The sequence below is a fragment of the Myotis nattereri genome (assembly GCF_964212035.1).
Source record: "Myotis nattereri genome assembly, chromosome: 17".
Lineage (NCBI taxonomy): Eukaryota > Metazoa > Chordata > Mammalia > Chiroptera > Vespertilionidae > Myotis > Myotis nattereri.
Window position 1 is genome coordinate 31,292,031 of NC_138092.1, and position 15,085 is coordinate 31,307,115.

A 15,085-nucleotide genomic window follows, 5' to 3' on the forward strand; every position below is an offset into this window, starting at 1 on the left:
GGCACAGTGCAAAGTAAGTCAATTAATATCACCCATATTGTTCTTACTCAGAAAGCCATACAGCATCAAGTACGTTCTTACATATAGCAGCACTCAATAACTATCACTGGCCCCTTCAGTCTATAGAGGTTCTTCGCTTTGTGGGCAAAGCTTTGTATCCAGCCACAAACTCAAGCTACTGTCCCATCTCTTCCCTTCCCTTCTCGGCCAGATTTTTATCTGAAGAGGTTACAAGCACCAAAAAGCAAGTACAGATGACACTCTGCACACCCCAACCCCTAAAATCTACAGTAACCGAGGTGACAACACACCTGGTGCCAAGAGTCCACCAGGAGCTAGGAGACCAGTTCACTTCTTACCTCTCACCTTTGCCATCTTTCACCACCACCCAAAAGGCAAGTCCTCTGGTCACTTTCCTCTCCTAGAATTTCAGCTCTTCATTGCCTTGCATTTTTCCACCTCCCCTCATTTCCCACTATGCCAGCGGTTCTCAACCTGTGGGTCGTGACCCCTTTGGTGGTTGAACGACCCTTTCATAGGGGTCGCCTAAGACCATCCTGCATATCAGATATTTACATTACGATTCATAACAGTAGGAACATGACAGTTATGAAGTAGCAACGAAAATAATTTTATGGCTGGGTCACAACATGAGGAACTGTATTTAAAGGGCCAGAAGGTTGAGAACCACTGTACTATGCCCTCTGAGATAGGGTAATTCCGCATCTTTGACAAGCTCTTCTACCACCTCCTGGTCTATGTGGATGCCCTCGGGTCCACACAAAGTCATAGCTCTCCCAGGCTTGGACTGGACACTGTGCAGCTCCCTCACATGAGACTGAAGCTGTGGTCAGTGCCCTGCTGTTACCGTCAAGCCCATATGCATAGGCTGTCCTCTGAGTGGACCATCCGCCACTGTCGCTATCATTTTCTTCTGGTCATTTACTGACACACTGGTCACTCCCTCGCAGTCATCACCCCCTGCCTTCACTCTGGAGAACTTCATCATCCACGCTAGTGACCCGTCCCCTCCTGGCATGTCTCTTTACCCTCAGCCCCATCCTACCTCTGCAAACCACCCTGGGAACGCACTCTGGATTTGTTTTCACTCTGAAAACTTCTCACCTGCCCAGCTCTCCCCTCTTGCCTCTCTTCCCATTAATGGAGCGCAAGGAGCCAACTCTTAGGAGACTCTTGGCTTGGTCTCCTTCCCTTCCTGCCTACACTGACTGACATCTCTGCAAACACTCTCCATTATCTAATCCTTTTGTCCTCCTGAATCATCTGCTATGTAACAGATCAGTGGAACAATTTGCTAGAATCCTCTGCTCCTCTACCTGGATTGAGAACCATCCACAGTACACTGTCCTGTATAATCTGAGATAACCAGGCTCATGTGGGTCTCCCACACCAACTGTCAGGTCTATTATCATTCTTCTTTGGGCTATTCCAAAACCCAATTCCAAATCCACATTTCCTTTGCTCTATAAATAATTTTGTTTTCCTTTCTCAGAGATAATAAAGGTCATCAGGCATGAACTTCCCTAATTTCCTTCCTTTTCCACCTACAAATTCATCCCCTTTCTACCCACCTCTTCCTTCGGGCCTCTATTTTGAATAAAGGGTGGTTACCCAAGGTTAGTCCATACACATATGCCGTATGCTCTCCATCCCATGCCCTCCTGCCCCCTCCAGGACTTTCCTATGTCCATTATCCCCTTTCTTGCCAGTATTTTTAAACCTTACACCCTCACTACCTCTTTTTGCTCAGAATAAAAACACAGGCAAATCTCAAAAATGAAACAAACGGGCCTTCACTGTACATCCCCAAGTTATTATCCCTTTTGTCTTTCTTTTCTTGAGTCAAACTCCTTGAAGGGGACATCTATACTCACTGCCCTGAGTCCCCTTTCCCCCATTTTCTCACCCAAGTGTGACACCCTGGGTGAACTACAGTCCCTCTCCTCTCTGCTCCAACTAACAATCTTTATCAGTCCTTTTTTCCTTCATGAAATTTTGCTTTCAAGTTTGTGTAATTTTACTTTCTCCTGAAAGGCACTGTCACAGAGATAACCAGAATGTTTCCTCACAGCACACGTATGGAAAGTTAGAACAAGTGTGCATGCTCTCAGACTTCCCCTTGCCTCCAATATTGAGCGTGTTCCTGGAAATACTCATGCTGGTTTCAAAAGTCTTGGCTTTCCACCCAATGCTCTAACTGTGCCTTCCCTTCCATATATGACCACTTGGTCATTGGTATTCCTATTTTTATTTTTTTTAAAGAATGAGACACTGAAACAACAGAGTGGAAGGATGGTTTCTGGTGCCAACTGGTGACATTAAATCGCTGTATGACTATAAACACTGACTTGGCCTCTCTGGCCCGTCATTTCTCTTCTGTAAGGTAGAGGAGGAGGAAGGCTAAAATGTCCAGGGCTTCCTTCACCTCTAAGTCTTCTTTCACATCAAGTATATAATAAGACAAATTTAAACAGATTCATCTTAGGAATTAGATTCATTTGGGGGGTGTATTTTTTGTTTTGTTTTTATAACTTTATTTTTATATTTTTATTTTTGATACAACTACACATGTCCCTACCCCCACACCCCACTTTGCCCACTGCCTCTGCCCCTCCTTCCCTCTGGCCATCATTCACCTTCGATTAAATTTTTACCTCTGAAAGCATATGGTCCACTTTTGTACATTTCACTCAATTTATATAATATACTTTGTCCACCACAGAGATCAAATCTCAACTTTATATTAACTATATCTATCAAGGTCTTTGCCCGTCTTATTTTATCCATGTTTTCTATAAGGCACTTCAAATCATCTTGGAGTGAAAATTATTAATAGCAAAGAACAAAAGAAATCCACTACAGGATTGCATTATTGATTTTTCTTAGATTTTGCAGTAAGCCAGGGTCCACAAATATTTTCAAATTCTTTTTCCTCTGCTTTCAGAACACATTTTTTAAATCATTTCTCCCAAGGCCCTCAATGGCACTCTGAAAAAATATCTAACAAGTAAATGAACCAGTTTCTACTAATGAATATGACTGCTCTCTCATGACCCACAAAGACCAAGTTCCCTACTTTTAAATTGCCAGTGTTCTCTGTACATGTGTTTAATGTCACCACTACTAAAATTTAAGGGAGACCAACAAATACTCTGGGTTCCAGTTCAAGATGGCAGTATAGAAAAACCCTGAGCTCATCTCCTCTCACAAACAAAAACATCTACAAAAGACCCCAAAGAGCAATCTTGAGAAAGGAGAACAAAGCTAGAGATATCATGCTTCCTAATTTCAAAGTATACTACAAAGCTAAAATAATCAAAACAGGATGGTACTCATACCAAAACAGACACATAGACTAAAGGAACATTGTAACAAGCCCAGATATAAACCTACATATACGGTCAATTAATCTACGACAAAGAAAGCAAGGATATACAATGGAGAAAAGACAGTCTCTTCAATTAACAGTGTTGGGAAAATTGGACAGCTACAGGCAAAAGAATGAGACAGAACCACTTTATTATGCCGTATACAAAAATGAACTAAAAATGTATTAAAGGCTTAAAAGTAAGACATGAAACCATAAAACTCCTAGAAGAAACATAGTCAATAGACTCTTTGATATCAGTCATAGCAATATTTTTTTTTTGGATCTGTCACCTCAGACAAGAGCAACAAAAGCAAAAATAAATGGGACTATATCAAACTAAAAACTTTTTGCACAGTGAAGGAAACCATCAACAAAACAAAAAGTCAACCTATTGAATGGGAGGAGATATTTGCAAATATATCCAATAAGAGGTTAGTGTCTAAAGTATACAAAGAATGTATATAACTCAATATCAAAAAAAATATGATTTAAAAATGGGGAGATTATCTAAATGGGCATTTTTCCAAAGATAACATACAGATGACCAACAGGCAAATGAAAAGATACTCAACATCACTAATCATCAGGGAAATACAAATCAAAACAACCACAAGATACCACCTCACACCTGTCAGAATGGCTATTCTCTAAAAGATAATAAATAACAAGTATTCACAAGAATGTGGACAAAAAGGAACCCTCGTGCACTGTTGGTGGCATTGTAAATTAGTGCAGCCACGACAGAAAATAGTATGGAAGCTCCTCAAAACGTTAAAAATAGAACTACCATATGATCTAGCAATACCACTTCTGGGTATATATCCAAAAAGAAATGAGAACACTAATTAGAAAAGATATGCAACCCTAATTTTACTGCAGTATTGTTTACAATGGCCAAGATATGTATGCCAACTAAGTGACTATTGATAGATGAATGGATAAAGAAGATGTAATATATATTATTAAACACACACACAGGAATATTACTCAGCCATAAAAAAGGATGAAATCTTGCCTGGCTGGCATGGCTCAGTGGTTGAGCATCAACCTATGAACCAGGAGGTTGCAGTTCAATTCCCAGTCAGGGCACATGCCTGGGTTGCGGGCTCAAATCCCCAGTGTGGGGCATGCAGAAGGCAGCCCATCAATGATTCTTTCTCATCATTGATCTCTCTCTCTCTCTCTCTCTCTCTCTCTCTCTCTCTCTCTCTCTCTCCTCTCCCTTCATCTCTGAAATTAATAAAAATATATTTTAAAAAAAAGAAATCTTGCCATTGGCAACAACATGGATAGACCTAGAGGGTATTAGGCTGAATAAAATACGTCAGACAGAGAAAGACAAATACTGTATCATTTCACTTATATGTGAATTCTAAAACAAACAAATAAAACAGAAACAGGCTCAGATGCAAAGAACAAACTGATGGTTTTCTGGGGGCAGAGGGGTGGAGCTATGGGCAAAAAAGGTGAAGGGGATTAAGAGGTACGCTCTTCCGGTTAGAAAATAAATAAGTAAGAAGGGTACAGGATACAGCATGAGGATACAGTCAATATTACTGTAAACATTTTGTGTGGTGACAGATGATTATTAGAGACTTATCATGGTGATCATTTCGTAAGTATATATCTATCTTGCAAAATGAATTGGAAACAAGCATTTGAACAATTCAACAATCATAGGAGACCATTTACCTGGACAAACAAAGCGATGATGGCGATTCCATGCGGCTTCCCCACAGCCTCGTCAATACTGCCAAACAGGGTGGAGTTCCAGTGGATCAGATGCAACTGGGTGAGCAACAACAGACAGGTGGCTGCGTTACTTAATGTCCCCCCCATCGAGGAAAACAAAGACAGACCAACTTTCCGTAACCATGTGTATATGGTGTCATAAGCAACAAGAGTATCACCAAGAGACACTAATAGATTACTGCCTTAACACAGCAATTCCCCTGTAGGAATTTCTTCCTTCTTACTTCTGAGCAGAAGCAATGCTTAGTGGCTTGCTGCCTCTCCAGTTGTGCTTCAGTCCTAATCAGGACCACATCGAAGGAGACTGGCAAATTTCCCACTGATTTGGTTGCCTTTCTTTAAATGTCATACCCCCTGGATCTCAATGGTGCAAACACTAGAACTCAAAGGATTAGTACCTGCAGTATTTCCATCAAGAATAAGGCAAAGCCTGTCTCAAATTCTGGTAAATTATTTCAACCTTCTAAGCCAGGGGTGGGGAACATCCGGCCCAAGGGCCACGAAATAATTTGGTCTGGCCCTGCCAAGGCATTAGGGGTGATTTCATTAAACGTATGACAACATGTAGCAGGCTAATTTTTAAGTTGATAATTTTGTATGGCCCGTGAATAATGTTATAAATATCCAAATGGCCCTTGGCAGAATAAAGGTACCCCACCCTAAACATATCCAGAGATAGGATCCTATAAAAAAAAATACTGCATCTTTTTAAAGCCATGGTGAAATAAAAAATGCTGATGTGGAGCTCTAAAAGAAGGCCATTTCCGGCAGCGGAGATAAAGTTTAATCTGTGAAGGAATGACAAACAATGCTCAAGAGGACTGCCTCCCTCCTGGTCTCACAAAGTTTTGTAGCTTCCAAGTTTATCTAGAATATGCACTTGTTCCTACAGCCTGACAAAACACTTGCAAGAAGCCAAATTCAATTCCCTGGCTAAAATTAAATGGCCACTGAGGTTCTTAGTATAACAGTATCTAGGTAAGCCTCTACCTAGAATACTATCTTCGTCACTCTAGCTTTTAATCATAATTACTTACCACCTTAAAATACTGCCTCATTTAAAAATTAGTTCTAATCCAAAAATACATAGCTACAATTCAATCACCAGGTCATTTCAGCATCCATATTAAAATATTATGGGAAATTATCATGAGGATTGCCACAAATTTGGTGGGGTTTTTTCCTGCTAAATTTGTCCAAGATTCTGAAAGTATAAAGCTGACCACCAGAGGGAGGTAATGAAGTCTTCTGCCCATGTGTAATAGAAACGGTAGCCTAGGGAAAGACTACTAGCATACCCAAAGTAAGGGGAGGTCAGGCTCTGAAAAATCCGCAAGGACTATGACTACCCAATAAATTTAACTGTCAAGGCACTGCCTTTAAGAAAACAATGTTTTATAACCTTTCCGTTAATAATGAAAGACCGACCAATTTTAATCTTTCCTTTTCTGGCTGCAACAATAGCATAGCCGTCCCAGTGGTACAGATAAGTGTACAGAGGTATAGATAAGAACTGACTGCCTTAGTTAAATCAACAAAGAAGGCCCAAGGTTGAAATCTAATTTTATTCGACAAATTACAAAGTTCAAATCAACATTTTTCTTACTTCTCATAGCCACATTATGGGGTATATTTTCTGATACAAAACAAATAAACCAAAAAAGAATGGCCTCTTTTTTTTTTCTTTTTTGTCACCCCTCACAATCCAGCAACATCATCACTCACACCAACTCTTCAAAAACTGGTGCACATTTTTTTGTGTGTTTGAAAATGTAAGGGTACCCACTCCGTAAGTGTGTGCTGCACATGGTGACTTCATTTCCAAGAGTGTAGTATAGGCCTGGTAGGGTGGCTCAGTTGGTTGGAGCATTGTCCCATACACCAAAAGGTTTCGGGTTTAATCCCCAGACAGGGTGCATACCGAAGGCAACTGATCAATGTTTCTCTCTCTGTATCCTCTCTCTCCCTCCCTCCACCCCCTTTGTCTCTCTCTCGAAATCAATAAAAACATAACCTTGGGTAGGATTTTTTTTTTTAAAGAGTATAATACAGAAGAGTAACTTCACAGTGGAGAAATCTGACAAATACTACCTGAGCCAGGTGATCAAGGTCAACATCAACAGTTATCAGTCATGTTGCTAGTACCGATGGTTAATTCAATTACCAAGCAAATTTCCGACACATTCTGGAAACGAGCTGTAACCTATGTAAATACTACATATTTAATTATATGCAGTAGTAACTCAGATGCGCAATCCACAAACATAATAACACTCTACAGTTTCTTGTCTCTCAGCGTTAGCTCACTCTGTGCTCCCCGAGCTCTTCCTCACTCCACCTGTCTGCTAGGGCTGCCAAAGTACCACAGACTGGGTGGTGCAAACAACAAATAGTTCGTTTTCTCCCAGTTCTGGGGGCTGGAGTCCAAGATCAAGGTGTCAGCAGGTTTGGTTTCTTCTGAGGCCTCCCTCCTTGCTTGTACGTGGCTGCCTTTTCCTTGTGTCCTCATATCGTCTTTTCTCTGGGCATATCTATGTCCAAATTTCCTCTTTTTATAAGGACACCAGTCATACTGGATTAGGGCCCATCTTAACAACCTCATTTTAACCTAATTACCTCCACAAAGATCCTGTCTCTAAATATGGTCACCTTCTGATGTACTAAGAGTTAAGACTTCAACATATGAATCAGCGGGGAGCACAATTCAGCCCAAACACCATTTATCTCACCTTTTCCTCACCTTAATGAAGCTTTTCAAATCTCAAAAGCTTGAATTGTTTACATCAATTTCTGCACTCCCACAGTCCCTTCTTCCTATCATCTTGTATTTTGCCTTATGTTAGTGTTGCTCTGTTCCATAAAGCAAAGCCATGTAGATACAGAAAAATGATCAGTGCATTTGAATAACCAGAGTAGCTTGTGGGTAACTAAAGGGTACATAAGGCTGGCAGTGACAGGAAAGATGAGGCTAGAAAGCTAGAGGGGTTCAGATTGCACAGAGCCTTCAATTTTATCATGACTGTGTTTTGGGAATCACGAAAGTAATATTGCAGCGAATATTATCATTACTTATGCTGTTTAGACCCAAACAAACTCCCCATACCAATGTCTTTCCTTCAAAGGTCCTTCTGGCAGTGTGGGGGTGAACTGGAAGTGTGAGACCTGGGAGGCTACCACAACAGTTCCATGATAGGGGTGTGGGATGGTTCATTTTATGTGCCAACGTGGCTAGTCTACAGTGCCCAGCTGTTTGGTCAAACATCTGTCTCAGTGGGTCTCAACCTTCTGGCCCTTTAAATACAGTTCCTCATGTTGTGACCCAACCATAAAATTATTTTCATTGTTACTTCATAACTGTAATGTTGCTACTGTTATGAATCATAATGTAAATATCTGATATGCAGGATGGTCTTGGCAACCCCTGTGAAAGGGTCGTTCAACCGCCAAAGGAGTTGCAACCCACAGGTTGAGAACTGCTAGTCTAGATGTTGCTATGACAGCATTTTTTTTAGATATAACCTTTAAATCAGTAAACTTTGAGTAAAGCAGGTTACCTTCCATAACGTGGTTGAGGTCCCCCAAAGGAGAAGCAATTCTACCTCCAGATAATAACATAAAAATTCCACCTCAGCTTCTAGTCCAGGGGTGGGCAAACTTTTTGACTCGAGGGCCACAATGGGTTCTTAAACTGGACCGGAGGGTCGGAACAAAAGCATGGATGGAGTGTTTGTGTGAACTAATACATGTTAACACTGCTGCTGGTGAAGGAGCGGAGGGGAGAGCAAGAGAACCCTCCGCTCTTTCGGCTCCGCGGGCCGGATAGAACAGCCGAACGGGCCGATCCGGCCCGCGGGCCGAAGTTTGCCCACGGCTGTTCTAGTCTATGGCCTGCCCTGAAGTTTTCAGATTTGCCAGTTTCCACAATCACATGAGCCAGTTCCTTAAAATAAATCTTAATTTGTCATCTCTCAATAAATAGATAGGTAGATAGACACATAGATATAGACAGACATACATAGACGTAGACATAGACATAGACATAGACGTAGACATAGACCTGTTTAGATATATATCTGTTTCTCTGGAGAACCCTAACAGGTTTGTTGAACAGGTTGTGCAAACAAATTTTAAAAAGTATAAAGATGAATGGAGATTTTAATCTGAATAAGACTGGTAGCAAAAGGAATAAAGTCATGGCTCTAACAATTAAAATTACAATATTTGGAATTTATTCTCCTAACAGTAAACACGGTTCTTTTGGGGAAGGGAAATGGGAACACAACAATCCACTGATGATCAGAAGGAACATATTAGAACTTTTACTGATTTTTATTTTTATCCAAAGCCTTTTGTATTTCAAGTTTCCTATGCTTCATAAAGTAGATTTGATAGAAGGTAGATATATAAAGAGAGAGATAAATGATAGAAAGAATATACATATTAGTTCATGAATGTAATTTATTTAAAAATATAGACACACTAGAGGCCCAGTGCACGGGATTCGTGCACTGGTGGGGGACGTGGCCTGTGGGGATCAGCCCCCTGTGGGAGCGCCGCTCATTCAGGTCAGCCATGCGGCTGTGGACCCACCCTCTGAGCAGCTGCTCCCTGATCCGGCATCTTCCGTGGAAACAGAGCACTCGCCTCTCCAGGGAACCCAGTCAGGGCCGGGCCTAGGGACAATAGCACTGAGAGGCAGCGGAGTAGGCCTCAGTCCCGCAGCGGCCATGAACCCACCTCCCAGCCTCTGAGCATGGCCCCCAGCCTCCAGGGTCAGCTCTGCAAGCCCAGCGGCACTGCATGGCCTATGGGCATCCAGAGGTGGCAGCAGGGAGCGAGGAGGAGGAGGAGGAGGAGCAGGAGGAGGTGGAGGAGGAGGAGGAGGAGGAGGAGGAGGAGGAGGAGGAGGAGCCGGAGCCTGGGGCCAGGAGACAAAGATTGCAGCCCGGGTTCCTACCCGTCAGCCTGGGGTTTGTAGCGGGAGCAGCCGCTCATCCCAGTCAGCCAAGCGGTGCTCCCACTGTGGGAGCACACTGACCACCACGGGGCAGTTCCTGCGTTGAGTGTCTGCCACCCTGGTGGTCAGTGTGCGCCATAGCGACTGGTCTACCAGTTGTTCTGCCGTTCGGTCACTGAGCTTTTATCATATAGGATGGTTTTGAATGGAGACATATGGCACTACGAATATGGCTTAGGAAATGAAGAAGTGGCCCACTGAGTCTAAGGGAGGCTTAGCAGAGGTCCAAGCAGATGCTGTAATCAGGCCGTGGAGCTGGAAGATGAACTGCAATGAGATGGGCTCTGGGCGAGTCTGGTCTACAGCAGCATTCAGAATGCAGAGGCAGAAACACGCCACACTCTGCAACTCCACTGATGGGTTCTCAGAGACAACAGGCTCTCGGAAGAGACCTCTGAGGTGGGAATCAGGTTCCTGTTTCAGCTCCGCAACTCTTCAGCTCTGTGAACTCCACAAGGCACTAACTTCTTTGAGCATCAGTCTAACATAAGGAGTGTTATATCTTAAAAGCTTGGCTTCTCCACACCTTTTTCTGACCTCCCCTGGTACTCTCTCTATTCCTATACTCTTTTTTAAAAAATATATATTTTTATTGATTTCAGAGAAGGGAGAGGGAGAGAGAGAAACATCAATGATGAGAATCATTGATCGGCTGCCTCCGGCACGCCCCCTACTAGGGATTGAGCCCGCAACCCGGACATGTGCCCTTGACCGGAATCAAATCTGGGACCTTTCAGTCTGTAGGCCGATGCTCTATCCACTGAGCCAAACCGTCCAGGGCTCTATTCCTATACTCTTATCACAGTTTGTTGTCATTAGCATTAGTTATATGCAGCCAGCAAAGGCACTGAAGCAGGCTCATACATTGTGAGAATGGAGAGCAGCTTACCCATTTGTAGGAAGGACCAAGTACATAAAGGCCCCTTAGCATTTCTAAGGAGTATAAGGGTTTAATAGAGCTATTACTACCCTTGCTGCCTAGACTCCCACGGCCCCACTCTGCTCAGTCACTTCGCGCCTTTAGGGTCCATTGGCCTGGAGATGACCCCAGGCAGGACTCAGCCTCACTCAGACCTTCTGGAACCTCGTAAACACACAGCACAGCAGGTGGCACAGGGGCTGCTTCTTGCAGTTTGAACCCAAACTCCAACTATGGTACCAACAACAGTAGTTGGAGGGGGGGGGGGGGAAGGGAACAAGATTTCTTCCTCAACGGACACAATGGGCGGTTCTCCCCTCTCCCTTCACTGATTCTCTCAAAAGACCAAAGGCTTTGGCTCCCTCCCAACTCAGCTCTGTCAGAGTAGGGAAAGGTGGTTCTCTCCAACAATTAAAGCTGAGTCTCCTCACTTCTATTCTCCCCCGCACCTGCCACTCCCCAACCACAGAGGTCTCTGTGGGTGTGGGTGGATGTGGCCTCAGGTGTGCTAATAACGTTTGTACCTCAAAGAAATAAAAAGGCAAAGGTCCATTATGACTCTGCCAGCATCATGACCACCATGCCTTCCCATGAAAAAATCTGACCACGGGATGACAACCCTAAAACATCCTTTTATGTGTTTAGAGAAAATCTTTGACGGGGCTTTTCCCACAGGGCTCACAAATTCAAGCGGCCTGCAATCGATTACCCTGCGACGCCATTAGTACCTGTGAAATGTTCATCTTAATGTACTTAACTCACAGCAATAAATTTGTCCAAAGTTATGAAACTGTGACAAGCCGAAGCCTTATAATCATTTCTTTGTCACTGAGAAAAATAAGTTTGAAGATTTCATGGCAGCCTAACAGAAAGCTATCTGCAAGATAAATGAGGTTTATTATTAACATAAATAACGCGACAGCATTCAAGTACCAAAGAATAAATCATGAGCAATGGGGAAAGCAGTAAAAACTGCAAAGGCAATTATGACTCACAAATTTCCTTCCCCGGCCCCAGGCACTCACACAAGTTCTGTAAAGCCTCCTGTCTTCAAGTGCTTAGTGGACATGTCCTTTCCATGCCACCTGAAGCTGAGTATGTCTAGAACTGACATCAGTGTCCTCAAGAAATAAAAAGGCACCTTCTCGGTCCCCTGTGGAGGTCGCCACCTCCCAGGCTAGAGGCCTGGGACCCCTTCCCCCTTTATCTCCAACTCACCAAGGCCTTTCCTGGCCTCTAGTTGTTTACAAAGCCCAACTAATCTCTCTTTAATGCAGGTTTCACCACATTGTCTCTGCTCAAAAATGTCTAATTTCTTTGTTTTACCCATATCAGGCTTAAATTTCTCTAACTCCTAAATTTCTCTAACTATCCCCAAAGTACTCAAATCAAGTGTATCTCTTGGCCCCTCACAATAGCCCCCCATTCGGTTTATGTTCCACTCCCTTGAAATGCTGTTCCCCCCTTCTCCAAATTTTACCTCTCCTCCTAGACCTTGACAGGCATTTGATAGACAGACAGAGGATGGAGATGATGGAGAGGAGACAGAAATACAACCTGAACCAACGGATATGAAGGAAAAGTGGTAACCGGGGTTTTTACCCTAAATTGCTTACCAAAAGTAAGCTGAGCTCAGTTTTAGATGAGTAGAAAATTACATCAGAACAGTCCAGCTGGTCTCCCAAAAGGAAGAGATGCAGAACCAGAACTGCCTTGAGAAGAAGGGGCTGGTGGTACAGAATGCAGGTACAGAATGCAGATCGTCCCAGATATCTACAGAGAGCCTCAGGCCACCCCTGGAGCAAGGCATGAAGGAGACTGATAGAGGGGAAAAACTGAAGCTTTGGGAGGTGGTGACATGAGGAAAAGAATATCAAACATGCAGGAGGAAACCCTGAAAATCCCCAGGTCTTGTTAGGACAAAAGAGGAAGGCTTTCTAGATGAAACGGTGGTCCACAATGTCAAGGCTACAATAGCTACAAAGAAACGAAAGAAAATGAGGACAACAAGATATTTGGGATCTACTTTTTTAGATTATTGAGAAGACAGTTGCTGTACAAGGAACAGAGGAAGAATGTAAAGGCCTCAGGATGAAATGAGTGGGGCCAGGTGGGCAGCATGAGAAAACAGACATCAAAAGGGAGAAGTGAGTACTGGGTGATACCTTTTTTTTTTTCTTTAAATCTTTATTGTTCAAAGTATTTCGTATGTTCCCTTTATCTTTCCCCCTCCCCCCCCACCCCCCCCCTCCATTGACCTCTTCTAGCCTGCCCCACCCACCACCCCAGGCCTTCACCATCCTATTGTCTGTGTCCATGTGTTATGCATCTACGCATGCAAGTTCTTTCATTAATCTCTTCCTCTCCAGCCACTCTCCCCTGCCTTCCCTCTGAGACTTGACAGTCTGTCCCATGCTTCTATGTCTCTGGATCTATTTGATTCATCAGCTTTTTTGTTCATTAGATTCCACCTATGAGTGAGATCATGTGATATTTATCTTTCTCTGACTTTTTTATTTCACTTAGCATAATACGCTCCAGCTCCCTCCATGCTGTTGCAAATGGTAAGAGTTCTTTCTTTTTTACAGCTGCGTAGTATTCCACTGTGTAGATGTACCACAGCTTTTTCCCCCCACTCATCTGCTGATGGGCATTTGGGCTGTTTCCAAATTAGGTGATTTCTTTTTAATGAGGAGAGACAGTGTGTTGGAGTTGAGGCAAAATGCACCTTGCACTTTCAGGATTCTTTAATCCTTTAATGGGTAAAAGTAAAACCTGAAAATTCACACAGACTACTATAAATTTTTATGTCAGAAATACTCAATGCGCTTATGAACACAGATGTAAGTGACCCTACAAAACATTTTTCTGCCAATCTATTGTCATCAAGAGCTTTGCTCCGAGCTGGGCCTCTACAGTAGAGATTCGCAGAGGAAGAGGCTCAGCAAGAGCAGAGCCCAGTTTCTGGGTCCCAACTTTGCTTAACTGTTTTCCTCAGTCACAAGGAAATGCAACTGTGGGGAGCTGTGAAAAATCCAGCTAGATTTGGAGTTTTGGAAGCCAAGTATCTCACCTCACCCATGCCCTATCACTCCTAAAATATCCTTCTCAGAGCACTCAGAAAGAGCTATCAAATTAGAAAAAGGGAGTGGGAGGAGGGGGGGAGTTAATGTCTCAACCACCTTTATGATACTAGGAGTTGAAAGAAAGAAAGTGTTAAGCATTGAAATTTTTAAAAAAGAAAACTGGTGAAATGTTTGAGTAACACAATGGAAGCATTAAATAACTGAAAAACAGCAGAGAAGGCACCCTCTCTCCAGGTCCACTCGTAATTACATGAGGCAGCCATTCGTCTGCAGATACATTGAGATTTAGTGTATATTATTTTCAGGTGCTCCTGCACTTGGAGATGTCATTGTCAATATATTATGCAGCTATTAGTCAGAGAAGGACATTCAAGGTGTAGACAGATATAATAGTGACAAAGCGCTGTAAAGCATGGAATGGAAAATAAATTATTTGAAAGCCTATCTCTATCACCTCCTCATTATGTTTGCCTGAACTTAATTATGTACCGTCTCATATAGGGGAAAAGAAAGAGGAGGGTGTGTGGGGAGCATTTCAGAGCATCTTCATCCATTAATATATTAATACCAAATGGTATTTATAGTGTTCTTAGGGTGCAGAATCCTCATTTTAAAAGGCACTAGTTCTATGTAATTTACAAAAAGATTTTTTTCAAAGCAAAATGATGTCCCCTTTGCATGCTAATTTCCTTTTGTTTACTTCAATGTCTGCGGCCCTCTTAGGAACAGGGCACAGTAATACTGCTGGAGCGCTGCTCCCAGGAAGTGAAGCTTCCTTTATAAAAGAAGTGACTTTGAAAGGCTGGAAAAGGGTTGTTGGAACAGTCATAAAAATAAAAGCAAAAATGCATCACTTTGAAATATTTTGTTTAATGTAAGATCAGAAGCAGTTAAAACGAATTCTTTGACATTTGGTTTTC

The 15,085-nt window shown here is 42.7% G+C and overlaps 1 protein-coding gene across 1 annotated transcript in view; it reads right to left on the minus strand.

Annotated features, from left to right (window-relative positions):
• The window catches only part of CA8 (carbonic anhydrase 8), a gene marked incomplete at its 5' end in the record, with an annotated part of 82,760 nt that overhangs the window by 33,777 nt on the left and 33,898 nt on the right, over positions 1 to 15,085 (minus strand). The window contains one exon of the mRNA XM_081111498.1: positions 5,084 to 5,179. Within this exon, the coding sequence (XP_080967624.1) occupies positions 5,084 to 5,179 (96 nt within the window). The remainder of the gene's footprint in view (positions 1 to 5,083; positions 5,180 to 15,085) is intronic.